Source organism: Hippopotamus amphibius, chromosome X, assembly GCF_030028045.1.
Source record: "Hippopotamus amphibius kiboko isolate mHipAmp2 chromosome X, mHipAmp2.hap2, whole genome shotgun sequence".
Taxonomy (NCBI): domain Eukaryota; kingdom Metazoa; phylum Chordata; class Mammalia; order Artiodactyla; family Hippopotamidae; genus Hippopotamus; species Hippopotamus amphibius.
In genome coordinates, this window is record NC_080203.1 from 102859655 (window position 1) to 102887247 (window position 27593).

Consider the following 27593-nt stretch of genomic DNA (forward strand, 5'->3'; position numbering starts at 1 on the left):
TGAGTTCCCAAGAGGCTGAACAAAAACAGCAACGCTAAGCAAGTTACTTATCATCTTGAAATAATGTTGATCACCGTCTGAGAGTCAGGAAGTCAGCAACCAAAACAAAAAATGAGATTTTTTTATATAAAGTTTCTGTGGGACATGACAGGGGGCTACCCCAAGGGAAGTCAAAGGAAACGATTTCAAGGACAAATGCAACCAGGGTTTAAAGTATTTTTTTTATCATAAAGGAAATATATCTACATTCTTGAAAATTTGGAAAAGAGTAAATACAGTGATAATCTTTTGATAGTGGATGAGAAATGATTTATTTTATGCTTATTTCTTTTCTGTGCAGTTTTACATAAAGTGACACTAGTTTGCAGGAATGCTATAGGGCAAAAAGTATCAGTAATAGACAATAGCTGTGCTCCTTTTAAAAATTTTTTTTAAATTAATTTTAATTGCAGTATGGTTGCTTTACAATGCTGTGTTAGCCCGCACTGCACAACAAAATGAATCAGCCATACACGTACAGATATCCTCTCCCTTTTGGACTTCCCGCCCATTTAGGTCACCACAGTACATTAGGTATGGTTTCCTGTGTTATACGGTATGTTCCCATCAGCTGTCTATTTTATACACAGTATCAATAATGTATATGTGTCAATCCCAGTCTCCCAGTTCCTCCCACCCCACCCCTTTCAGTACCTGTGCTCTTAATGAAACATGAGGGTAGATCTTTTTTCTCATCGTTGCCTTTGATAATATACCAATCATGAAAATAAGCCTTGACGTATGCCCCAACAGGATAAAGAACATCAAGCTTGATATGAAATGACTACGCTCTTGGCTACCCTTTCTCTCTCTACTTTTCTTGACAAGGTGATAGCTCTGTGTGTAGGAGATTTGAGGAGCTGGCCCACTGACAACAAATTAGAGGTGGTAGAACTAGAAAGGAGTGCAATTTATGGAAATTCTTGGAGGCAATTAAAATGAAATTATTATTAATTTTTTAAAAGTGGCAAGGATTCTTTACGACATTTACAGGTTTCTTTTTCAGAAGCTTAAACAGAAAAAGATCGAGAAATCAATTAAAATCATTGATTTTCCTGGATCTCTCCATTTGAACTGCAGCCCTGAGTCCCAAAACATCAAGTCTCAGCCATGCAGGTAACACAGATGCTTTCAACAGCTGTAATTCCAGAAGTGTAACTGCCTTCCATTTCAACTAAAAGTTATCCTCCTGGCTTTTCACATTATGTGTAAGAAGATCTCTGAGACAGAATGCCTTACAGGTATCTAGAAGCACTGTTTGGATGGAAATACATCAATCTTACCCTCAGGCTGTCCCATTGGCCAATCTGTATGTGTCTTACCTGTCTGAACCAGGGGCTGATTTTAAACTCCGAAAATTTTGGCTGGCTAAGTCCAAGCTGCAGCTCCGCCCACTTTCAGTTTTTGAAGTTGAGATTTCTCCTCTGGTTGCTGATCTGAACTTGCTAAGAAATCTGAAATTATACATATATATATTTAAAAGCAAGACTAGAAAGCATCTAAACATATCATTTCAAAAATACCATTTCTTGTACTTTCAACAGTAAATCATTCTTCCATAAAGCAGACTTGGGGCTCAGAAATTCTGGGGAGTCCCCAATGCCTCTGCAGTAGACTGTCAAAGGTTCTGGTAGAGGAGGTTAGCATTCTCCCAAGGCTATACCAGTTGCTAGTAAGCCAGGCCTCTGTCCCTTCCAAGAAAAAGACCATTGACTTTGGGTGAAGAGGAAAGTTAGGAACTTACACTCAGCTAAAAACAACTCCATGCTTGTTTTGCTTTTGTGAAATATGCTTGCTGCGCGAGAAAAACAGAAAAACAAGATGACCTAACAATTCAATGTAACTTTAAGATGTTTTGCTAAAAAATGGAATGTACTGCACCTGCTCTTATAAGTTTCTGTTTGGAAACTTCCATGCTCTGTAAACAGGTGCACTATAAAAGTAAAGCTCACTCTGGTTTTGCGGCCCAGAACTTTGGAGCGTTAGCTCGTCTAGTGCTGCTGGCTTAATAAACCTGAGTTCTCCAACCCTCCGAGTGTGGTGATTGGTTTCTCGATGGACCAATTTCTGCAACATGGGGACTCACCACTGTCCCCTGAGAATGGACAGGAATCGCCCGGGCAGAGCCTGTTTACAGGATGCTGAGAAAAGGGAGCTTGAACTCACCTTGCTCACAGAGGAGAGCTAGGATGATCCTCTGGGACCGAGATAGCAGCTTATTAGACTGCAGTTCCGTGAGAGCAGCGACTCTGTTCTTCTAGTTCCCTGCTAGGTCCCCTGAGCTTAGAGAGATGCCTGGCACGTACTAGAACCCAGCCAATTCTTGTGCAATAACTGACTGCACCCATGTCCCTGGGGTAATAAGTTTGAACAATGGAATGGCTCACACCAGAGGAAATTCAACTGCATTCCCATTTCTCTAAATTATTGGGAACTTAAGTAAAAAGAGCTTTTCAGAAACCAAGATTCCAGTCACGATCCAGGTACTAAAGTCCTCAAACATGGATCTTTCCCAATGCACTTGATTAAAAAAACCAAAGCTATATTCTTTTTGTGATGATATCCAGAGAGATCCGTTCATTTACTTTAGAGGCTAAAGTTTCCTCAGGGGGAAAAAGTATTCCAGAGGTACTGGGACAATCTTAATAGAATCTGCCAAGTCATCTCTGTTTCAAAGACCACTGGAAGAGTCTCTCATGAAAGTGTCAGAAGCTTCCATCTAACTGGAAAATTACATTTTGGGCGAGGAGAGCACTTAATATAATGTCAATTTATGCTGCTCTGAGAACCCCCTTGTACCTTTCCTTACCTCTGCAGTGCTGCTTACTGTGTCTCCTCCACCTGGAATTACGCTTCCTCCTCTTTAGTTATTCTAGACCCCTCCATCTTTCAAAATCCTCATCAAGTCCCACTTAGAATTTGAGGTCTTTCCCAATGGCCCCTGTGTCCTCCCGACACTGATGATCTAAGACACTTATTTAATTATTTATTTCCATATTCTATCTCTTGTAGCTAATGCCTCGTCTTGTTTTAGAAAGGCTTTCATGCAGCTCATATTGTCATCTTGTATTTTCCTAAAATCCTTCTGTACATATTAACTTTTCAGGTGTGGACCTTTGAACCTTCTCTCCCCGACTAGGTGTTATATTCCTTGAAGACAGAAGCATTGGATGACGGTTTTGAGTTCCAGCAGGGCTCAATGTTGTCTCCTAGCTCCAGGCCCACCATTCTGTAACCCACACGGTGATGCCTGGCCTGGGGTCTGCATGCTACAGCTCCTAGAAGCACTTGTGGGTTCTGAGTTTATTTCAATCAGACCACTGATTGTTTTCGATGGGCCAGGCACCATGCTGGATACTGTAGTACAAAAGCAAAAGACACTGGGCCAGCACTAAAAAAGCTTACAATTAAAGGGCGGGGGTGTGGGGGCACGGGACGGGTATCGGGCGAGACCAGTTCATTTCCTTTATATTCTTGTGTAAGGAGGGGCTTGGTGTCAGAGTGCACCAAGTAACGAGTGATGCATGGGCAAAAGGCACTGTGGGAGCCCCAAAGAGTGACAAATGGTTTAATGTGGTAGGAAGACTCAATATATAGGATGTACGGACCCTCTAGGCTATCTTTCCCATTCATCTCTAATTAACGAATACATGATTAGTCATGAGTATTTGAGTCCAATGACATTTAGGTTTCACGCCTATTCACAGTTCAAGATTCTTAAAAAGAAAAAACAAAACCAAACTGACTTTCTGTAGAGACCGATGAAGACTCAGGCATTGGCAGTGCTTCACATTGGCTTCTGCTGAGGACGAAGCCACCCTCCCCAGAAAGAACCATAAAGCAACTTGGTGGAGATTCGGAGTCTCACTACCTCGGCCACCAACCTGGCCACCAGCTGCCTGAGAAACAGAGACTGCAACAGGCAGGGCTGTGAGGCAACAGTTTGCCTTTGGGTCCTCATAACTTGCATTTTGGGGGCTGCTTGACTCCCCTGATGAAACCTTCTCACTCTGAGTTTCCCAGTGCCTCCCTGAATCTTGCTTCCCAGTGTGCCTGCCATCCCTATTCTCAGCACTTGACACATATATTTGCTCTCTGAATGAAGTTAGTGAGGTGGCCAAATGATTTCTTCCTTAAGGAGGCCTGCATTTGAAACAGGGGGGACAATGTTTTAAGCCCTGTTAATAAATGTCTGATTTGGTTGTTGCATTTTGCATCGGTACTCAGGTTGGGTGGGGGGAGGGGTATGGACCCTAAAACAAAGACAGTTGTCACCTCCTTACAGACAAGACTGGCCCTAGCATGAAACCTTCTCCCCAGAGGTAAAGGGAACCACTTGGTACAGGATCAGATATGTCCAATGAAAGAAAAATCCTTACAGGTTCAGGTCAGAAGGGACCTTTATCTAAAACTGAAAGTAATTAAAACTGCATTTCCTGGGGAGAATGATAGGAGAATGTTACCTCAGTCGAGTCTTTGACCTTCTCTGAGTCACTTAAAGGACATTAGACTTGAAAAACTAAGGAATCTATTTCACAGGTGACTGGAGCAAAGATTCCCTTGAAGGGGCTGTGTCTTACCCCTTTCTCTTGGGCCCATCGTGGCTGCCCTTCTGCCCAGCAGAAAGCGAAGTGTCTGACTTTTCTGCATTCTGGCGGGTTTGTTCTTGGCTTTGTATTTCTTCAGCTCCTCATTAAAAACAATCAGAAGACAAATTTACATACAAGACGGCCAGAAATGAGAGCAATTTTCTATTCTTCATTCACTTTCTTACATTAGCACAGGACAGAGAAGTCTAAATAACTGGCCATGATGTTCCCATCTCACGTTGCTTGGTCACAGACTTATGTCTAATCTGTTGAGTGTTCCACAGTTAAACGAGGACTAAGATTGGGACTCATCTGTGTGAGTTTTGCTGAGATAAGCTTTCTACGGATGATTGCAGTGGAGGAACTCTGCAATTATTTTTAGGGCAGAGGAGCCCAGGTTCATGAGAACTCCAAATCCCTAGAGACCGGATGCTAACAGGGGATTCTAGAAATGACACCCTGATTTTGGAGCACATAAGCTAGACTTCCTGGTAGGGCAAACACCTGTGCATACACCTCATGACTTGAGAGACAATCTACACTCTGGAAGATGCTGAGGTTTGAGCGGAGGAAGTGGCAGGAGCTAACTGCTTACTTTTAACTCTACTCCACTCTGTCCCTCTGTGGCATCAGACCTGATGTTACCCATCTGGGAAAGCCCTTCCTTGCTAGTATGACACCCAGAAGTGGCACTGGAATCAGGTCCAAGCCTCCAAGCCCTACCCGCCAGACTTAAACATAAGGGCATTTGTCTCCAGTATCTGAAAGGGGAGATACGCTAGGAACAGACCAAAAGACGCCTGCTCCACCTTTACTACAACATACATGAGAAATATGATCCTAAACACAGGCTTCACTCAATATATAACCAATTAAATTGTAGTCAAGGCACAGAGTAGCATTCTCAAGGTGAGGTGTTATTTGCATTAGGTGACAGTATAATTCTTCATTGAGTGAAACTGTCTTGTGCATTTCAGGCCATTTAGCTTCTCTAAATGCCATTAATTCCCCCACAGTCACTGGAACAACCAAAAATGCCCCCTTGCATATCTCAACACTCCCCTAGCTTGAGGGAGGGGGGCACAGAACAAAATACCAGCCCTTGGTTGACAATCACTCGATGAGAAAAAGTAACATTTAAATGAAATCTGAAATACATCCTGTTGAAAAACCAAGGACTGCTTTCACAGTGTGAATCGTGTAATTCATCTGTTTTATATTACTTTCTTAAATATTTAGTAAAATATTGGAAGTGTATTCAGGAAAAGAATTGTCTGTGATGAAGATAAATGCTTGCCTTAAAAATCTCAGTGTGTCACATATATGAAAAATCACTGTGGATTTTATTTTCTACTGACTTCCTCTTTCCCTGTATGAGTTGCAGATTTAGATTTCATGTCACCAAGTTTTAAAATGACCTAACGGATTCAGGAAATTCAGCTGTGCTCCTTTGCTACATAATATAGGGAAATGATTTAGCCTGCCAAAATGAAGATTAAAACGGTTTTGCTTTAGTTACCTGGATTTCTTCTTAAGATGGACTGTCGGACAACATCAGTGCCCAGAACATTGACGTGCTTGAAACGCTTTGCCTTTTCTTCAAAAAACCATTCACCAGTTACAATCCTTAGCTGCCTACTCAAAAGAAAAGAGGAGAGCATTGAAATTCAATTTATTTAGCCAAATAAACTCTCAAAAATCCCTAATTAAGTAGAAAACAGCCAGTTATTTATAGAACCCATCTCAATCTTTGGAGTGTTTTATGGTGATTATAATGGCCACTATTAGCTGAATATGTACTACGTACCAGGTACTTGCTAATTGCTCTTCATACTTAATATATTTTCATCCACATGCTACCTTCTGTAAGCATTATTATCCCCATTTTATAGATGAGGAAACGGATACTTAGAGCAATAAAATGATGTATCTCACATGTAAAGCCAGGATCCCATCCCAAGCAGTCTGGCATATAGTTCAAGTTCTTTTTTGTTTGTTTGTTTATTTTTATTTTATTCATGTATAGCTGATTTACAGTGTTGTGTTAATTTCTGCTGCATGGTAAAGTGACTCAGTTATACATATACATACATTCTTTTTCATATCCTTTTCCATTATGGTTTATCACAGGACATTGAATATAGTTCCCTGTGCTATACAGTAGGACCTTATGGTTTATCTGCTCTATATATAATAGCTTACATCTGCTAATCCCAAACTCCAAACCCATCCCTCCCCACCTCTCTTGGCAACCACGAGTCTGTTCTCTGTCTGTATTTTATGGTGATTATAATGGCCACTATTAGTTGAATATGTGGCCATATTCTGTTTTGTAAATAAGTTCATTTGTGTTATATTTTAGATTCCACATATAAGTGATATCATATGATATTTGTCTTACTCTGTCTGGCTTATTTCACTTAGTATGATAATCTCTAGTTCCATCCATGTCGCTGCAAATGGCACTATTTCATTCTTTTTTATGCTATAGCTCAAGTTCTTAACCATTGCATTAGTGGGTAAATAATCTTCAATGAAAACAATGGGGAACAAATGAAGGTTTTGAATTATAAAGTGGCCATGATCAGACTCTGTTTTACTTATTTTTTTTGGTTGTTATTATTATTGCTATTATTATTATTATTTTATGGCCTCACCGTGCAGCATGCAGGATCTTAGTTCCCCAACCAGGGAATGAGCCTGCACCCTCTGCAGTGGAAGTATGGAGTCTTAACCACTGGACCACCAGGGAAGTCCCAATCAGACTCTGTTTTAGAATGATACCTTGATGTAATATAACGATTGAGTTAGAGTAAAGAAAGAATGGGACAAAGAGACAGGTTGGCCATGGCAACAGTCCAGGAGAGAGATGGCAAGACCCAAGCTATGGCAATGGCAAGAGAGTAGGATACAAGTTAAAAATGTAAGTGGTAGAAGGACCTGTCTAGATTTCACAATCAATTGAATGTTGAAGGTTGAAAAGAAGGACCTTTGAACAATCATACCCATCTGCAATGGTTACACAAACCCTTTACCCCAGTTACACAGGCCTATTTACCATTCTTAGAACATGGCCCATGTTGACTTACTACTTGTCCCAACACCTCTGTGGAGGACTGTAATGGAAAATGAGGTTGAAAGGTAGGATTGGGTCACATAATAGAAATCTCTGAATGTCAAGCTAAGGAGCTGGAATGCCATTTTGGAGGCAATGGAGAACTCTGGCAGTTTTTCTAAATTTCAGGTTGAATCACAGAATCTCTGGAGCATTATAAGGGGGAGAAACCAGAAACAGGCAGGCCAATGAAGAAGTTATTGTAACAGATAGGATAGGAAATGATGAAGATGTATATCAGGGTATCATGGGGGCAAGGAGTGAAAAGAAAGATAAAGATACTTGGGCCACTATGTAAGCAGATATGTTGGGGGGGGGGGGTCCCTGGTGAAAGAGAACCAGGAATGGCTTTCTTAACATAAGAACCCATTTTGGCCTAAGCCATTTTGTAATCTAAGCCTGGCCACAAAGCTTGCCCTTGAACAGGTCTCAGTAATTAATGATCTTAAGGGAGGGAATGCAGAAACCAGGGAGGAGTAGTCAAAAAAAAAAACAAAACACTGCAGCATTGGGGCAGGTCCCCGATTCCTCAAGGGATATACATAATAACATATCTTTGAGTCTGCAGGAACTAAGGCCCCCACCCAGGTGGAGGATGGAATGATGATGTTGACCCTCTCGACTTCAATCAATCAAAGCTTTTTGACTCTGTTGACCTTTGCCCCAATTCTATGCTAAATTCTCCTCTACTCAAGCCCCTTCATGAATATGCATGTACCCCTACCTTAAAACTTCCCCAATTCTCCTTACTTGCTGCAAGTTATAATAAATACCTCCTTCTCCCGATCTTTGGCTTGGTTATGTCTATTGGCTCAACAGCCACCAAGAGGGGAACCCAGTTTTCGGGTAACAATTGAGGATGAAAATCAGCAAGATAGGTGATGAGTCTGACATGGTGCCTGAATCAAAGCAGCTAAGAGTTAAAGAGAGATTTCTAGCCATAGAGTATTATATCCATGAAATTCAGTACCTGACTGAACTTAGAAATTAACAATTGGGCCTAAATATTAAAAAAAAATCACTCCAGAAAAATATGTCAATTTGTTCTCCACAGCAATTATCCTGAACTACTACTTCTGAATACAGGAAACAAAGGTAAGTTACCTATGAAACCCAGTTCCGCTACTGGGAAAAAAGTGAAAATGTTATCCTTGGAGCAAATTATTCATTGAATGACCATAGCATGTACATCTCAAATTTACTCTCAAGTGGCTAGATCACCTATTGAGAAGCAAGGATTACTGAATTAGCTCCAAAACTATTTACCAAATCTAAATACTTGAATGAGTTAAATTATTTCTGGATACATCTCAAGTGATATATAGACTCAAACATCAGTACTTATGTTGGAAATCTACGTGGTAATTGTGCAATTTTAAATATTTAAGATGTTGACTCCAGATTCTTGGCCCTTAATTATTCAATCAAATGCTAATCTAGGTACTGCTCTGATTGAACTTTGCAGAGGGAACTGAAGTTACTTTATCAGCTGACCTTAAAATAGGGAGACTGTGCTGGATTATCTGGGTGGGCCCACAGGTAATCACTGAGCCCTTAGAAACAGAGTAAGGAGAAGCTGGATAGTGAGATGCTGCATAATAGAAGTCAGAGAGATTCCAAACATGAGAAGAGGGCTCTGAGATGCAGAGGTCCACATGCAAGGATCAGAGAGGCCTCTAGGAGCAAAGGCTGGCTCTTAACAGCCAGTAGGGACACAGGAGCCTCATTTCTACAGCCACAAGGAATCAGAATCTGCCCACTAAAATGAGCTTGCAAGTGGAATCTTTCCAGAGCCTCCTGATAGGAGCTCAGCCAGCTGAAACCTTGATCTCAGCCTAGTGAACAGTGAGTAGAGAAACAAAGCCAAGCCAACCTAGACTTCTGAGCTACAGAACTGTGAGACTGAAACCCAGCAGGACCCTGTGGGGCTCCTGGGCATGGAAGCCTTTCTGTCCTTTCTTGTTTTTAGGGAACAGACTCCAGCCTCTAGGAACTTCCCTGAGTTCCAAAGGGCATACTCAAACAGTTGCTAATCAAAGAAGGGAGGGGTTGCAGAAACAAAGGAGGAGCAGTCAAGAAACAATAGTGCAGCCTTAGGGCAGGGTCCTGGTTCTGCCTCAAGGGATACACATAACAATATCTTTGAGTTCTTCTGCAGAACTAAAACCCCCAACAAATGGAAGATGTCAGCATTCTTCATTCCAGAGAAGACCACCTGAGACCAGATTAATTCTCCAAATTAAAGGAGAAGCTCATCAAGAGATTACCTGAGACCAGATTAAAGGAGTGCAGGCCCTGCACACACCCTAATCCTTATCAGCAACACCACCCTTGAACCATTGCTATAAAACTCCTCACCAAATCCTGCTGGGTTAGGAGACAGTTTTTCAGGGGCATGAGCCTGCTGCATCCCCCTTTCCATGGTAAAACGATAAAGCTATTCTTTTCTACTTCACCCAAAACTCCATCTCCAAGATTCAATTTGGCACTGTTGCACAGAGGCTGAGTTTTCAGCATCAAGATCATATATTTACATTGGTCTAAGCTGCTAAATTGTTGCAATTTGTGATGGTGGTTACAGAACAAATAGAATAATTAAACATAAAAATCTATCTGTTTTAATATTCAATTCAGGAAATGATTCACACAGGTTCTAAGAAGATACCTATGGAAAATTCAGAGGAACAATAGGGCAGAGGTAGGCAAACTATGGCTTGTGGGCCAAATTCACTTCACTACCTGTTTTGTACAGCCTATGATCTAGGGGCAGTTTTTACAATTTAAATGGTCGGGGAAAATCAAAAGCAGAATATTTATGACGTGAAAATTATATGAATTATATTCAAAATTCAGTGTCTATTAATAAAGTTTTATGGGAACCCAGCCATGCTCATCTGTTTATGTATTGTCTCTGGCTGCTTTTCTGCTACAACTGCAAACTTGAGTAGCTGTAGCAGAGACCACAGGGCCCACAGAGTCTAAAATACTCTCTGGCATTTTGTTTTTTAAAGAGTTTGCCAACCTCCACAACAGGACAAAGAATTGACAGAAAAAGAAACAAGAACAAGGGGAATGATATAGATCAGTGATAGAGAGAGGCACACCAAAGTCTCAGCTTGGTTTTTGTGTTTTGTTGTTGTTTCTTTGTTTTGTTTTGTTTTTTGCCTTTGTTTTTTGGTATGTTCTTGAGATACAGGGTGAGGTGGATAGCACATCAATGGCAGCTTCATGTGTGACAGGGAAAAGTGGGCCACATCAGGTCTACATGCCCCAGGAAATGGGCCTCTGTATCATCTTTACTATATATGCCTAAAGCTGCCAACACCTAACACAAATAAGATCTTCCCAGAATTGTTAGTCATTACCTCTTGCTATCCTTGTAAGAACAATAGCTATAACCCTTATATGTGCTTGACTCAGATATGGACTTGGGTCATTTGTCACTTCAGAACTCTGCAACATCACAACAATCTCCTGGGATTATGCCTTTGCCACCTTCTCAAATCCTGGAGGCAGATGGAAGGCTTAGCCGAAGAACAGAGAATTAATACTGAATAAGTGTGTACCATGCACCAAGTCATGCGCTAGCCATTTTATATATGACATCGAGAATCCTCACTATAAGCCATAAAGTAGCTATGTTATTCTCATTTTGCAGATGAGGAAATCAAAGCTCACAGAGGTTAAATAACTTGCGCAAAGTTATACAGTATTATGACAAAAACAGGATCTATTCGGAAAGCCCTTTATATTTGTCAAAATTGTCTGAAAAGAACTTGCAGCTGCCAGGTATGACAAGGCTTTGAGTAAAGGTGAAAACATACAGAAGTCAAAGAATAACATGTAGCATTTCATATGATGGGCTGTGTGTGTGTGAGTGTGTGTGTGTGTGCGCGCGTGCGTGCACGCCTGTGAGTATGTCTGTGTTGGGGGCAGAGTGATAGGAATAATGGAGGGGTAAAAGAGGAAAGAAAATAAACATGACAGCCACTATGAAAGTTATATTACACTCTGCCACATCAATCTAATATTTTAGAAATACAAGACTCAGAATAGACGTGTTTCCTATAGGTCATACTCTGAAGAATGAGTTTGACTGAAACTGAGTTACACTCATGATTTGCGATTAATGAATACTGAGTATTCAGAATTTGCTAGGCCCTAATTTTCTTTAACATTAAACTCTTGGGACTTCAAACTTTCACTTGGAAGCTTATTTAAATGTGAAGTCAAGTTAAGTTCTCCTTAGATTTATAGGGGAAAAATAGGTGATCTTATCCTAAAAAAAATAAAGAATAGTGACCAAAAGATTCATTTTCTTCCTCTATCTTCTGTTAACTACTGGAGACATCTTATCTCAGATGTCTCCAGTAGTTTATTAGATATGCTGAAATAAGATGAGTTTCCTTCCTATTATTCATAAGGAAACTAGATTTATTAATTCATTCTTTACGCATCAAATATTTATTGCATTCCTTTATGTGTTAAGCCCTGTGCTAAGGCTAAGAGTACAGATGTGAAAAAGACAAACAAGGACCCTGGCCTTATGGAGATGATGGTATATATTTATTCCTTTCTTCCTTTCCAAAAGGAAAAGTAAAAAGAAATGCCTAGACACATTATGGTGAAACTGTAGAACACTACAGATAAAGAGAACATCTTAAAAGTAGCTAGAGAGGGGGGAAAAACAGATTACATACAAAGTAATGATGATTAAAAGGACAGCTGACTTTCAATAGAAATAATGAAATCCAGAAGCCAGTGAAATGATATCTTCAAAGTTCTGAGAGAAAATAACTATCAATCTAGACTTGTATATCCAGAGAAACCACAGTTTAGGAGTAAGGGTGAAATAAAAAAATTTTCAGTAAAATAAAAAATGAGATAATTTACCATCAAGAGAGTTTCACTAAAGGAACTTCTTTTTTGTTTGAAAGTCGGTTTTTTTTTTATTTAATACATTCTAATCAAATAGTAACAGCAGTAAGTAAACACTTTGAAAAACAGGCAGGTATCCCCCTATATCTGGAAGAAAATTAAGTCAAAGTATTCTACGTGGTAGAAGGGAAACAATTGCTAATGTCTATGGTTAGACCACTTCGAAATTTCTAAATCCATTTCCAAAAAATCAATGGCAATAGGTTGTGGGACACAGCTACTTCAAAGGGTAAAACGTCTCTATCTACATGGTTTTATTAACAGGGATTGAGTTGTACCTGTATAGCATGACATTCTTGTCTTTAGCCTTAAAGGAAAAGAAGATGTCTTTTCCATTTGCACCAGTTTGAAATATTTCTGAAATAAGGCTCCCTTGAAATGGATTACTACAGTACTCATTCACATGAGAGAGTTCATACATGTAATAAGAAGAAAGGAACCTCTAAAGATTGTACTTCAAGAGGAGGTAAAGTAGATCTGAGATACAAAAAATAGTGGAAAATGAAATTCGTAAAACGTGGATACATCTAAACAAATGTTGGTGTAAAACCAAAATGATAATACCTAAATTGTTGAATTAAGACATGTCTAAAACATAGGACAAAAAGTACATACAAGCCAGGGTGAAGATATTTGGAGTTTAAGAAGATCAAGTTCCTGGGACTTCCCTGGTGGTCCAGTGGTAAAGCATCTGCCTTCCAATGCAGGGGACGCGGGTTTGATCTCTGGTCACGGAACTAATATCCCACATGCCGCAGGGCAACTAAGCCCCTGTGGCACAACTACTGAGCTCACGCGCTCAACTAGAGCGCCTGCATGCCACAAATTACAGAGCCCGTGCGCTCTGGAACCTGTGTGCCACAACTACAGAGCCTATGTACCCTGGAGCGTGCACGCCACCACCAGAGAAGAGAAAACCCGCGCGCTGCAAGGAAGAGTCCGCATGCCTCAACGAAGATCCCTCATGCTGCAACTAAGACCCAACACAGCCAAAAATAAATAAATAAATAAATAAATAAATAAATAAATAAATAAATAAAATATTAAAGTGAGTCTCTTGTAGACAGCATATTGTAGGTTCTTTAAAAAATTATCAAGTTCCTTTTACTGATTAGAAGAAGGCTAAAACTAATGATTTATAAAATGAAATATGAATGTTGTGATTTCCAGGGTAACCACTAAAAATAAAAACTCATATAATATCTACACTAGTAGAAAGGATAAAATGGAATGAGAAAAATATACTACTTCAATCTATAGATCATATAAATGAAAGCAAATATTACAGTAATCACAACACAAACAAATGTGAATACTGCAGTAATTACAATGAATATAAGTAGACTAATTCTAGTTTAAGAACAAGCATTGTCAAATTAAACTTTAAAAATGATATATATCATACATGCATAGCATGTATATGCATATATAGCATGTTATGTATATAGCATATATGTATAGCAAATATTTAAATACATATAACATATAATTTAAAATAGCATATATGCTATATTGTCTCACCTTAAGCATATGGACAAAGAAAGGTTGAAAGGCAAGTGGTAAAAAACTATATATACCATGCAAATATTAACCACAAGAAACTTGATATTATCATGTTGATAGCACACAAAATAGACCTTAAGGCAAAGGCATTTCTAGAGATGATGGGGGTCACAGAAAACACTTTCAAACCAGTAAAGGAAAGACTAACAGCCTAATAGAAAATTGGGCAATACATAAATAGTCATATCACAGAAAAGGAATCCCAAACAGCCAAAAAACCTAGGAAAAGATGCTCAACCTCATTAGCAATCAGAAAAATTCAAATTAAAATCATAGTAAGATATCGATTTGTATCTACCAGTTGGACAACAATGAAAAAGTTTCATGATGCCAAGTGTTGGTAAGATTGTAAAGGAAACTTCTATACAATGTTGTGGAGTTTAAATTGGTACAACAATTATAGAAAACAATTTAACATCTTCTTATAAAGCTGAAAATGCTCATACCATTTGCCCTTCAGTTTCCTTCCTAGGTGCACTCATTACAGGAGTCTTTTCAAACATTTTTGGCAGAGGTCACAGTAAGAACACAGCTGGCTGCCAGAGGGGAGGGGGGTGGGGAGAGGAGTGAAATAGGTGATGGAGATTAAGAGGTACAAACTTCCAACGACAAAATAAATGAGTCAAGGGGATGAAATGTACAGCATGGGGAGTACAGTCAATAATAACGTAATATGTTTGTATCATGACAGATGGTAACTAGACTTATGTTGTGCACCAGGAACTAACACAGTGTTGGAGATCAATTATACTTCAAGACAAACCCAAACACCCAGAAAAAGAGATCAGATTTATGGTTATCAGAGGCAGGGGTGGGGGAAGGGTGAATTGGAAAGAAAAAAAAATATGTTTTATACCACAATCCAGAAAATAACTACACATACACACACACAAAGAAGTGTGTGTGTGTGTGTATATATATATATATATATATATATATATACATACACACTTACATGCATATAATTTTATGTATATCGACATTTTCTATTTCCTTTTTTTCTTAAATGCTGGTCATGATCCCCCAATGGGTCATAACTCACAGTTTTAAAAACCCTACCCAAGGAAACTCTTGTACATGTTTGTTAGGCCATATGTATGAGAATGTCATAGCAGCATTTTGGGGGTAACATTATAAACTAAAACGACAAAAATCTCCATCAACAAGAAAACAGACACATGATAGAATGGTACAACACTGAAGATGAATGGAATGGTAATCACATAAACGTGGATAGATTTCACAACTGTTGAGCTAAAAAAATCACAAAGAATACACACAGTATGATTTCCATTTCTATAGAATTCAAAAATGAAAAATTAGAAAATATATTACTTAGGGATATATCCAAGTACAGTAAAACCATAAAGTAAAGCAAGGGAATAAAACATGCAAAACAAGAATGCTCTCATTCTTAAACTGGGTGATGAATGCAGATACTCTTTTTATTATTGTCTAAACAGCACATGTAGAGTGTCTTGATATGTATGACATTTCCACATTAAAAAAAAATCCCTCTACTTTAAGTAGGTATTAAGATACTAAACCACAGTGAACAAAGCATTCTAAAAAAAAAAGAGGAGGGCTCTTGTATGTGATTAATAAATGATTGAACAGAGCATGCCAAGGCACTGAAAACAGCTTCTTCCCACCCCTTAAATCTGTGGGTCAGTGTGGGATTACTCTGATGTGACTCTTTCCCTTGTAGCTACATTATAGAAATTTGCTAATCTAGGATGGATTTTCAAATGACTGTGTGGCAAATGCCAATACCCATGACACCAGAAGATCACCAGGAACACACTTAGAGTTGAACAAGTTGAGATTTTCGTTCATTGCAATGAAGGAAAACACATGCCATGAAGAACCTTGGGAAGTCTCGGTAAGAGGGTGTTTGAAATGATTTAATATAGGATTTTGGGTTATGTTAGGTAATTATGGGGAGAGCTCAAGGGAACAGGGGTTGGATCTAGATTAGGTGATGAGAGGAAGTGGGGACAACGCTATGATTGGTATTTTAAGTTTTACCAAGAAGAAGGGCTGACTGGAAGGAGGCTAAAGTTGTAATTGGTAAGGAAGTAGCAGGAAATTCACATTAGCCAAGAGAGGGGGGTGTCTGATACTTTGTGGCTTGACCAGTCACCTTGTTTTGGTCTGTGTTTAGAAAGATTATGGCGTATTCTTATCTTGTTTCACTTCATGCCGGTTGCAGAGTGATCGTGTGGGAGGCTGGTGCTCTGAGGTCCTTTATGTCCACCAGGAGAACACCACAGCCTGCCTGTAAGTGCCAGATTAGCTCCTAACAACATCGAGGCCCACATGTAAATGTCAGATCACTTTCCAGATGTCAGGAGCTATATTTTTCTTCCTCATAACAAAGCACTATATAGTCCCTCCTGCGCTCTCTCTGTATATGTTCTGACCATCGGTACTATCGTCTTTCAAGTTACTGACGGAGATTCCTACTTCACCTATTTCAGGTATATTTCATCTATTTTCAGTAATCACTTCCAATTCATCAAAAACAAAAACACCAGGTTCCTCCTTTAAGAAGACAAAGACTTTCACAAGGACATAGAGCAGCACGAGATGTCACCACATGGCATGAATATAAATAAGATCAGCTCATCAACATCATATTAGAAGTATTTCATTTCTGGGCTCCCTGTCATGTCGCTTTTATCTCTAGTAGCTCGAGTTCAACTGAGGTGCTAATTAGGAAAAATGATCATCATGACTGTCTTTGTGTTGGATGGCAACTGCCTCAGCTAACATAATCATGTGGAATTTTGTAGGTCTCATTAAGACAGCAACATGAACTAACTGGCCATGTCGGAGTCCCTTTCATTCTGTTTCTATAAAGTTAGTTTCAAACCTAGACCAATAGCAACCAACTTGTTAGAACCAGAAGGGGCTGGAGAAAATGTCAAGGGCTGCTTAGCCCATTGTAAGAGATAGCTTCCCTCTATTAGTCCTTCCTGTAATCCTTTTCAGTGCTACAGCAATAAAATCTCTTTACTTTTACCCAATCCAAGGTAAATGACAATAAAGGTTGTATTTCCAACTGATTAGAGAATGAGTCACTTTCTGACTCATCTCATCTTTTAGAGGTCAGGGTGGGAATTTCAATTTTATGGTCTATTGTACATGGAGACAGCCCACTGGCGCTGTAGCATTCTCTCACAACAAATAAAGGACGTTCATTGCCAATAAAATATCATTCACACTTCCTTTTTGAAAACCACTTCATGAATAGCAAACAAGATACTTCCAACACTGACAGATACTCTCTGAGATCACATGGACTCATAGCTGGAATACTGAAGAAATAATGGTCTCTCTTTTCAGCTTTAAAAACCAGGAGGGATTTTGTTTATATCAAGTTAAACACTCATCATGTCAATTTCCGGCTGTCACAGATGTTACAACCGGCAAGTTGTTGTCAAGGCCATGTAAGAACCAGACATTGAAAGCTCTGTTTCCTCCTCAGAATACTGTAATGCATGAATACAGAATGTACTCTACTTGGAGACAATAATGTATTAAACTCATTTCCCTCCTTAGACTGTGAAGCCGGTAGTCCGTGTTTTGTTCATCTTTGTATCCTTACCCCCTAGTATACCAACAGGTTATCAATAAATGTTGTAGGAAGCATGGATGAATGGGTCAAAGGATAGGTGCATAGTTGGGTTTATTAAGTTATTGTTTCACCAGTAAAAGAAGTACAAGTGATTCAGAAGTTCTGTATTGATGAATTAACATCTCCTAAGGAAGACAAAGAACTTTCAATTTGTTATTATTTATTCTTATTCCCTTCTGACAACAACTTGTCTTATATCTTCCTGTGATAGTTGGAAATTTACTCTGTTCGGAGGGCCAATGTATTTGGCATGGCTCGTGTGTGTTTCTGAGTGTGTATGTGTGTGTGTGTGTGTATTTTAATTCCATGCTCCTGACAGAAGAAAACCACATTTATTCCATAACTTGCTGAAGCCTGACATGCTTTAAGTGGGACCCCGCCATCTATTCATTCATTCCTTCATTCTTTTATCCATTCATTTGCGTACTCATCCATAACAAATATTCATTGAGTACCTAGTATAGGCATTCTTTTAGGCACTGGAACTACTTCATTAAACATTATAGGTAAAAAAACCTTGCCCTCATGCTTATGAAGCTTATATCCTAGTGGAGGAAGAAATACAATAAACAAGATAAGTATATAGCATATAAATATTAAGGGAAAAAAGACACAGGAAGGGGTTATGTTAGTTTGGGTAGGCTAACTTCCATAACAAACAACTTGCAAATTCCATTCACTTAACACATTAAAAGTTTCTCTCTCTATATATAAAACCTAATGTTGATCTGACAAGGTTTAGGGGAAATTTTGTGTGAATTAGACCTGCAGTTACCATCCATACTGACTAGCAGATGAGTTGATGGCAAAACTTCCAATTAGCAATGCATGAATACACTAGCCCCTTGGGTCTTGTATTGAAAAGAATGTTTCAGTAATTACAACTGGCATTTAGAAATTAAAGACAAAATTCCTCTCTGCATACAGAAGCTTGAGGCAACTCCTTATTGATTGAAAGGTCCATGAGTCACAGTCCCTAGTTACTGTTGTCTGAACAAATGAGGGTCCAGGGTGTAGAGAAGAGGTAAACAGTAATGGAATAAAAAATGGGAATGATTAAATACTTGGGATCAAATAAAATAATACTGTGTAATAATTGGAGAAATAGTATTGAGAAATTCCTTATAAATCTTCAGACTCTGCATATGGAAGACTAGTCATCTGTTAAAATCCCATTTCCTTTCTTCACTATCCTGAAATGGCAAACCTAACCTTGGCAGAGTCTTGTGGGAAAAGAGCTAGGTGGAAAAACAAACAGACAAACTTTGATACTCATTCAATCCAACTCTACTAACACACATTCTAGCTTCTTAGTGTTCTTCTTTCCACCATAAAATCAATTGCCTCTCTTATCTATCTATACCTATTGGTATATTTTGAGATTTTATAGGACTCAATAAATGGAATAAATGTAATCCAAAGACATATCAGCTCTCTCAGGGACTAAGGCTCCAATTCTGAAATTAGCTCAAATCCTGATTTGATTAAGGTAATTTTGAATATTTAGAGGCCCCATTCTATTTCCCTGCTAGAAAAAAAAAGTATATTCTCAATTGATACATATTATTACACAGAGTTTCACTAAGCTTTACAATTTTCCAAAAACAGTTGACCCTTGAACAACACTGGTTTGAACTGTGCAGGTCCACTTATACATGGATTTTTTTTTCAGTAAATACATATTACAGTACTACACTATCCATGGCTTGTTGAATACAGGGATATTAAACTGTGGATCTAGAGAGCCAAGTATAAAGTTATGCATGGATTTTCAGCTGCATTGGGAGGTCAGTACCCCAAACCCCCATATTGCTCAAAGATCAACCATATTTTGTCCATCAATCAAAAATTATGAGTTTTATAAGAAAACAAGATATGACCAAAACCAAGAGAAACAACAAACAATAGAATCAGTCTCATAGGGGATGCAGATAACAAAGCTATAATCCAGACTTTAAAATATTACAAATAAGTTATTCAAGAAATTACAATAAGGGAATAAGACAGCCAGCAGAGAGTTAGAAAACACAACAAAAGCAAAATGAAAGTTCTAAAATCGAAAAATACAACTGAATCTATGAATTAAATAGATGGGTTTAACAGTAAATTAGACATAGCCAAAGATAAGATTAATGAATTGAAAGACAGATCAGACAAAAACACACAAAATGACCTCAGAGATGTAAAAGAATAGAAAATATGAAAAGGAGTATAAAAGATATATGAAAGATGCTGAATTGAACTAAGATACATATTTGGAGTATCTGAAGTAGACAAGGGAGAGAATGGGGAAAAATCAGTACATGAAGAGATATTATCTGAGAGATTTTCAAATGTGACAAAAGACACAAATAGGCGCAGACTTAAGACACTCTAGAAACCCCAAGATGGATAAATACAAAGAAAATCACACAGGTATGGTATAGTAACTGTTAAAAATCCAATGGAAAGGGGGAAAATATTAAAAGTAGTCAAAGAAAAATATTATTACCTTCAAAGGAGCAACAATATACTAACATCTGATTTTTTAACAGAAGCATTGGAAACCAGAAGCCAATATAATAATCTCTTCAAGTTACTGAAAGTTAACAACTTCTAACCGAGAATTCAATAAGCCAGCAAAAACATATTTGGAACTGAGTGAAATAAAGCCATACTAGTAAATACAAAAATTGAGAGTATTTATCACTAGGAGAACTTACACTAAAGGAAATACTAAAGGGTATCCTTTATGCAGAAGGAAAATTATTCCAGATAGAAACATAGAGATGTAGTAACAAAGAATATAGACCAACAGGAAGGGTAACTATGTAGTAAATTTAAGTGAATATTGGCTACAAAATAACAATAATATCTTGTGAGATTAAGCATGTTGTAGACTGAATGTACCCCTCCCCTTCCCATAATTCATATGTTGAAACATAATTCCCAATGTGATGGTATTTGGAGGTAGTTACTCCCCTTAGAAAAGAGACCCCAGAGAGATCCCTTGTCTCTTCTGCCACGTGAGGACACAGTGAGAAGACAGCTATGAACCAGAAAGCAGGCCCTCACCAGACAACAGGTCTTCCAGAACCCCGATCTTAGACTTTCCAGTCTCCGGGACTATGAATAATAAATGTCTGCTGTTTAAAAAGCCACCCAGTCTATGGTATTCTGTTACGGCTGCCTGAATGGAGTAGGACAAACTATATATAAGTATAAATACATATGTGTGTACATGTGTATGCATAGATATAAACATACAGATATTTAATATATACAATAGCACTAGGAGGGGAGTAAAGGGTATTAAAGGGTCTTAAGGTCCCGGTATTGTCTTGGAAGTACCAAAAGTACTAATTAATATTAGATTTTAACAAGTCAAGAATGTATGTTGTAATCTCTAGAGTAAACTTTAGATGAGTGATAAAAGTGTACAGATATTAGAGGAGATAAATAGAAAAATACTTAACCTAAATGAAGGCAAATAAGTAGAAATAAAAGAACAGAATAGATGGGACAAAAAGAGAATGAGTAAATGGGTGGTAGATTTTAAGTGAAATATGTGAGTTATTTCATTATTACAGATGGAACATATATCCTAATTAAATGACAGCAATTGTCAGATTAGATTTAAAACATGTGCACACACTTATATGCCGCTTACAAGAGACACACCTTAAACATAAGGAAACAAAGAGGTTGAAGTAAAGAATAAAGAGGATTTACCAAGCATACATTAACCAAAAGAAAGCTATTGCAGCCATACTAACTACAAAGTAAACTTTAAGGAAAAAAATCATAACTAGGAGGGAATTTTCGTAATTATAAAGGTTTCTGTACACCCATAAAATCTCACAATTCTAAATACTGAAGCACTCAAGACTCTAACTTCAACATATATAATAAAAGTATTATCAAATTAAAAGGAAAAACAGAAAATCCACAATCATTACTGAAAGAGGTTAGTATGCATTTCTCTCAATACCAGATAGAATGTGTAGATAAAAATATCAGTAGGGATATGAAAGATTTGGACAACACAATTAACAAACATCACTAGAAGAGATAAAGAGGATACTCAAATCAATACTGCAGAATTCATTTTCTTTCAAGGAAATATGAAACATTTAACAAATTGACCATTTTCTGGGCCAAATTTCAAAGACTGAAATCATGCAGCATATGTTCCCTGACCACAGTGGAATTAAGCTAGAATTCAATATCAGAAAAGGATACAGAAAATATCCATGAAATTATAAGTTAATAAAGACAATTAAAAATAATGCATAAAAAAAGATGATGATGGAAGTTAGAAAATAGAATGAAATGAATATCATAAAAATAATTGATATAAAAATGTGTGAGAGGCAGCTAAAGCAGTGAAAACAGGGAAATTCATATCCTTAAATGTATATTTTAGAAAAGAACAAAGGCTAGAAAATCAAGTATCTGAATCAAAAAATTGTTACTGAAAAATTGGGAATTTCCCAGCAGTCCAGTGGTTAGGACTCTGTGCTTTCACTGCTGAGGGCACATGATACTGGTATACAGCATGGGGGTGCTAATGTCTATAAGTTTGAAGTGTATTTAAAAACTACATGTATTGAGGGAATTCCCTGGCGGTCCAGTGGTTAGGACTCTGTGCTTTCACTGCCAGGGCCCGGGTTTAATCCCTGGTCGGGGAACTAAGACCCCACAAGCTGTGTGGTGCAGCAAAAAAAAAAAAAAAATTGTTAATGAAAAATAAGTTAAATTCAAAGAACGTAAAAGAAAAGAAAGGATAAGAAGAAACCAATAAAATTGAAAACAAATACGCAATATGGCAAGAAAAAAAGATATAAGTATTAGAAAAGATGACACGATTGTGCATAAATAAAATCTGAAAGGTGCCACAGAAACTGTTATAATTAATAAGTGAATTTAACAAGATTTCTGAATACAGGTTACAATACCCAAATCGACTGTATTTCTACATAATAACAACAAATAGAAACTAAAAATTTTAAAAGGATGCTACTTATAATAACAGAAAAATCAAATACTTGGAATAAATCTAATAATGTATAAGACATGTACCAGGAAAACTATAAAATATTATTGAGAGAAATTAAAGGCAAATAAATGAAGGGGTACATAGTGTTTGTGGATTGAGAGACTATGTATTGAAAGATGTCAATTCTCTCCAAAAGTATCTACTGATGTAATGCGGTCCCTATAAAAATGCCGGTAGGACTTGTTTTGTGGAAAGCTGATGCTAAAATGTATTTGAAAATATCAAAGGCCAATAATACCCAGGGCATTCTGAACAAAAACAAAAAAGTGGCAAGTCTACTGGATATAAAATTTTATTATAAAGCTACAGTAATTAAAATGTGGCACAGGCACAATGTTAGACATATAATAGAGTGTTCAGAAATGATACTTGATTTGTGAAGGTTAACACTGTAGAGCAGTGAAAAAATGATGGTCATTTCAATGAACGTTGCTGGGTCAAGTAGATATCCATATTAAAATATAAAAATGAATCCCTAACTCACAGCATACACAAAGATCAGTTTCAAGTGGATTGCAAGTCTAAAGGTAAAAGCTAAAATAATAACAATTATAGAAGATCACATGGGAGAATAGTTTCATCATTTGGGAGTTAGAAAAAGTTTTTTTTTTTTTTTTAAACAGAATACAGAAAAAAATCCCACTAATCTCATACAGGAAAAGATGAACAAACTGAGTTATGAAAACATAGAGATTTCTGTTTATCAATGGCTCCAGTAACAGAACGAAAAGGCAAATCAGAAGGTGGGAAAAAAATATCTCCAACACAAGGAACCAACACTGTTTGTATGCAGGATATATAAAGAACTCCTTCACACTGGTAAAAGACTGACAATCTAAGAGAAAAGAAAGCAAGAGACCTGAACTAGTACTTGACAAAAAATGATGTTCAAATGGTCAATAAACATATGAAAAGATCTTAATTCTCAATAGTAATAAAGAAAAATACAAATTAATCTACTATGCACCCAACAAAATTATGATAATAGAAAAAGTAAAAAATAGTTTTGGTAAAAATATAAGGTAATCAACTTTCAGGCATTGACAGTGAGAAGATAACTTGGCACAACCACTTTGGAAAACTAATTGGCATCATCTACTGAAACTGAACACATGCATAGTTTATGAACCAGCAATTTTACTCCTATGTATATAGCCAATGGAAATACATACACATGTGCACCCAGAGACATACACAAGAATATTTATAATATTATTATTTTTAAGAGGTGCAAACTGGAAACATCCCAAATACCTACCAATGATAAAATGGTATGTGAATCCTTATATAGTTATCTAATATTATAAGACAGTGAAAATGAGTAGACAACTGCCAAATGCAACAAAAATGGATGTCTCAGAAACATAATGTTGACCAAAAGTAGTTATAAACAAACACACCTTGTATAAGTCAATTTATATAAAATATAAAAACGTTAATCTATGGTGTCAGCAGGATAGTATTTATATTTGGGAAATAAGAAGGGACTAGTGATTGGGAGGAGGAAGAAGAAAGGCTTCTGGGGTGTTAGTAATGTTCTATTTCTTTACCTGAATGATAGGTACACAGAAATTGTGGTAATTTGCAAAGCTGTACACCAGTGCCTCTCAACCTCAAGTGACTTTTGCTCTTCAGGGGACATTTGGCAATGTCTGGAGGAGTTTTTCATTGTCACCACTGGAAAGGGGAGGAGTGCTACTGGCCTCTAGTAAATAGATGCCAGGGATGCTGCTAAACAGGACAGCCCCTCTCTCCCCCACAAAGAATCATATTACCCCAAAATCAGTGATTTCGAAATTAAGAAACCCTGTTGTACACTTTTCATTTGTGCCCTTTTGTGTAAATTAACTCTAAAGAAAAAAAAAAGCCATGTGCGTGTTTTCATTAAAAAAAAAAAAAGGATGCTAGTCTCTTGCCAAGTTTTCCTCTTTCTATTTATTTGTCTCTTGTTACTTTGATTTGTTGTCTTCTAGTGGTCACTAAGAGTGGAGAGGGGCAAATGCTCTTGCAAAATTGTATAGAAGCAAAACTATAATTGAGGAAATTCTGTCCATTAATTTATTATTTCCTCTGTAACTCATTATTTGACTATACTGGAAGAGCCTTTATATCCGACTCCGAAATGCCAAGCAAAGGGGAGCAGAATTGGAGAAATCCACTATTCCACACTGAGAAAAACTTTCTAAGAGTCCAGGGTCTAAAAGAGTGACTTTTGCATTACTTACTTTAATCACAGATGTACCATGTATCATATTTCTTTTAAGTAGAAAGCAAAATGCATTACTGATACTTTCTCTGTATATGTATATGGAGAAAAACATGGGGAAAACAGGGGGATACCCAGGATTATTTTATTTTTATTATTTTTGCATCTTGATTTGCAGATGAGTAAACACAGTTTAGAAAAAGAATACCAATATCGACAAATGCTACTTTGCAACCTATGTGTCAATGATTCCATCAGTGCCCATTCCCTCAGATCTGGCAAGTGATAGATGTTTGACAATGACCAGAAGCAAGTATGAAGAGGAATTTATGTAGGACAAAGAATCGAAGATGGTTGCTTAGTAAATCAAAGTAACATATCCAAAGAAAGTAATAAGATAAATGGTTCATTTCTTTAGAGCTGCTTATCTCAATCTAGTGTGGAAACATAGTATGAATTGCTCAAATTAGCATCAATTTTATGAAAAAGTACAGGAAAAATAACATTGGTTAAATAATGCAATCACTGAGCATAGGAGACCTCAATAGAACACAGTCGTCCTCATTCAGAGAAATTGGAAATCAAAGTCACTCACTCTTACTACTAAACTATTCACTTTTCCTCCTAACATAGCCTCTTAACTCCTATAAGAGGATGAGTTAGTGAGGAGAAAAGATAAACCAAACCCAACCAAACCAAGTAAACCTGATGTGATGTCAACATCCCCAACCTCAACCACAGGAAAGAGAGGTCAACATGGAGTTGCCTTGAGATGAGATTATTAGGTACCACCCAGAGCAGAAGAGATGAAGGAAAGAGAGGGAGAAAACATATCAGATGATCTAGGGGTAGATTTCTTAAAAGGATGGAGTTTGACAGGCCTCAGGAATAGTAGAGACTGCACCCTGCTTGGAATCCAGTGTAACTGAACTTAGAAAACAATGATTACTGATTTGCACCTTGGCTGGCAGAGCAAACCCCAGGACCATGACATTCCCACAGGCAAAACATGGAGGTGAATGAGAAGGCTGTCTTGTCCCCCTTTACCCTATCTCAAGAACTAGGTTGGGAGTAAATTCAGGAACCATTCCAACTGATGTAGAGAGCAGGTTGGATATTTCATACTCATCTTGTCAGTCACTGCAAACGTCTAAGAATGTCTTAGGGCAATTGTCTGTGCCTTCCGAGAAGCCACGTGGAGCCAAGTGTGGCTCTAAGAAAGCCCAAGGGTGGTTTTCAGATGCAGCAGGAGACCATGTTCTGTGAGGCTTCCAATTGTACTGTGTTTTATAGTTTTTAAAAGTAAACAGGGACTTCCCTGGTGGTGCTGTGGTTAAGAATCTGCCTGCCAATGCAGGGGATATGGGTTCGATCCCTGGGCCAGGAAGATCCCACATGCTGCGGAGCAACTAAGCCCGTGCGCCACAACTACTGAGCCTGTGCTCTAGAGCCAGCATGCCACAACTACTGAGCCCATGTGCTGCAACTACTGAAGCCTGCGGTCCTAGAGCCGGTGCTCCACAACAAGAGAATCCGCCACAATGAGAAGCCCACGCACCACAAAGAAGAGCAGCCCCCACTCACCACAACTAGAGAAAGCCCGCACACAGCAATGAAGACCCAACAGAGCCAATAAATAAATTAATAAATATTTAAAAATAAAAAAATAAACATACTGTTCTGTCTTTGTCTGTCTGTCTGTCTCTCTCTCACATACACACACACTACATCCTGCCAAGGCAGTGCTGAGTCTGTGGTTGGGCTACACTTTTAATTCTACTCTTTATCCCGACCTTTTAAATACCCTTTTTCCTTCTTGCTTCCCCCACTCCAAACCCTTCAGTCATCAAAACTGACTTTCTACACAAAGGCAAGAAACTCACGCGACTTTGGCACAGATGGTGCACCGCCAGCTGCCATCAAGGCCTGAGACCCGGCACTGGCTGCACACTCTTAGTGAGCAGGCCTGGCACGGGTCTCCCCGGTCGAATATCAAGCCCAGGTTTCTCTGACAGTCAGCACAGACCCTGCTGGTCTCTCGTTGAGTCTTCCCACTTCTACGTTTTGCTTCCAAGAGTTCATTTTTCAGCTTCCTGGAAGGAGAAGGAAAAAAAATCACTTAAAAAAAATAGAGGAGCAGAGCTATCTTTATTTAAGGGATATTTTCATTTGGAAGAATATTTGAAAGAATCAAGGAGTTAGAGTCAAATGACCTTCAAAAATACAATTTTTCCCTCCAGAATCAACAATCCTTTTATCTCAGTAGTTGAAAAACATAATGCTTGTGTTTTACCTTTGAATTTTGACATCTTCCACTAACACTGCTATTTTGCTATGAGTATTTATTTACATTCTACTCCAACTTCTCCAGGGTATCTTTGATACCATAATATGGGAGCACAACCCCAGCCTACAGGCATGCACAATACCATGTTCTGTCCTTGCCTAGATGTATTACATGAGAC

The 27593-nt window shown here is 38.0% G+C and overlaps 1 protein-coding gene across 2 annotated transcripts in view; it reads right to left on the reverse strand.

Annotated features, from left to right (window-relative positions):
- Window positions 1-27593, reverse strand: part of SYTL5 (synaptotagmin like 5) — a 100986-nt gene that overhangs the window by 50077 nt on the left and 23316 nt on the right. For both annotated transcript variants that reach the window (XM_057719027.1, XM_057719026.1), the window contains exons 2-5: window positions 27012-27221; window positions 6148-6263; window positions 4620-4728; window positions 1362-1493 (exon numbers count right to left, since the gene is read on the reverse strand). In XM_057719027.1, the coding sequence (XP_057575010.1) occupies window positions 1362-1493; window positions 4620-4728; window positions 6148-6263; window positions 27012-27221 (567 nt within the window). The remainder of the gene's footprint in view (window positions 1-1361; window positions 1494-4619; window positions 4729-6147; window positions 6264-27011; window positions 27222-27593) is intronic.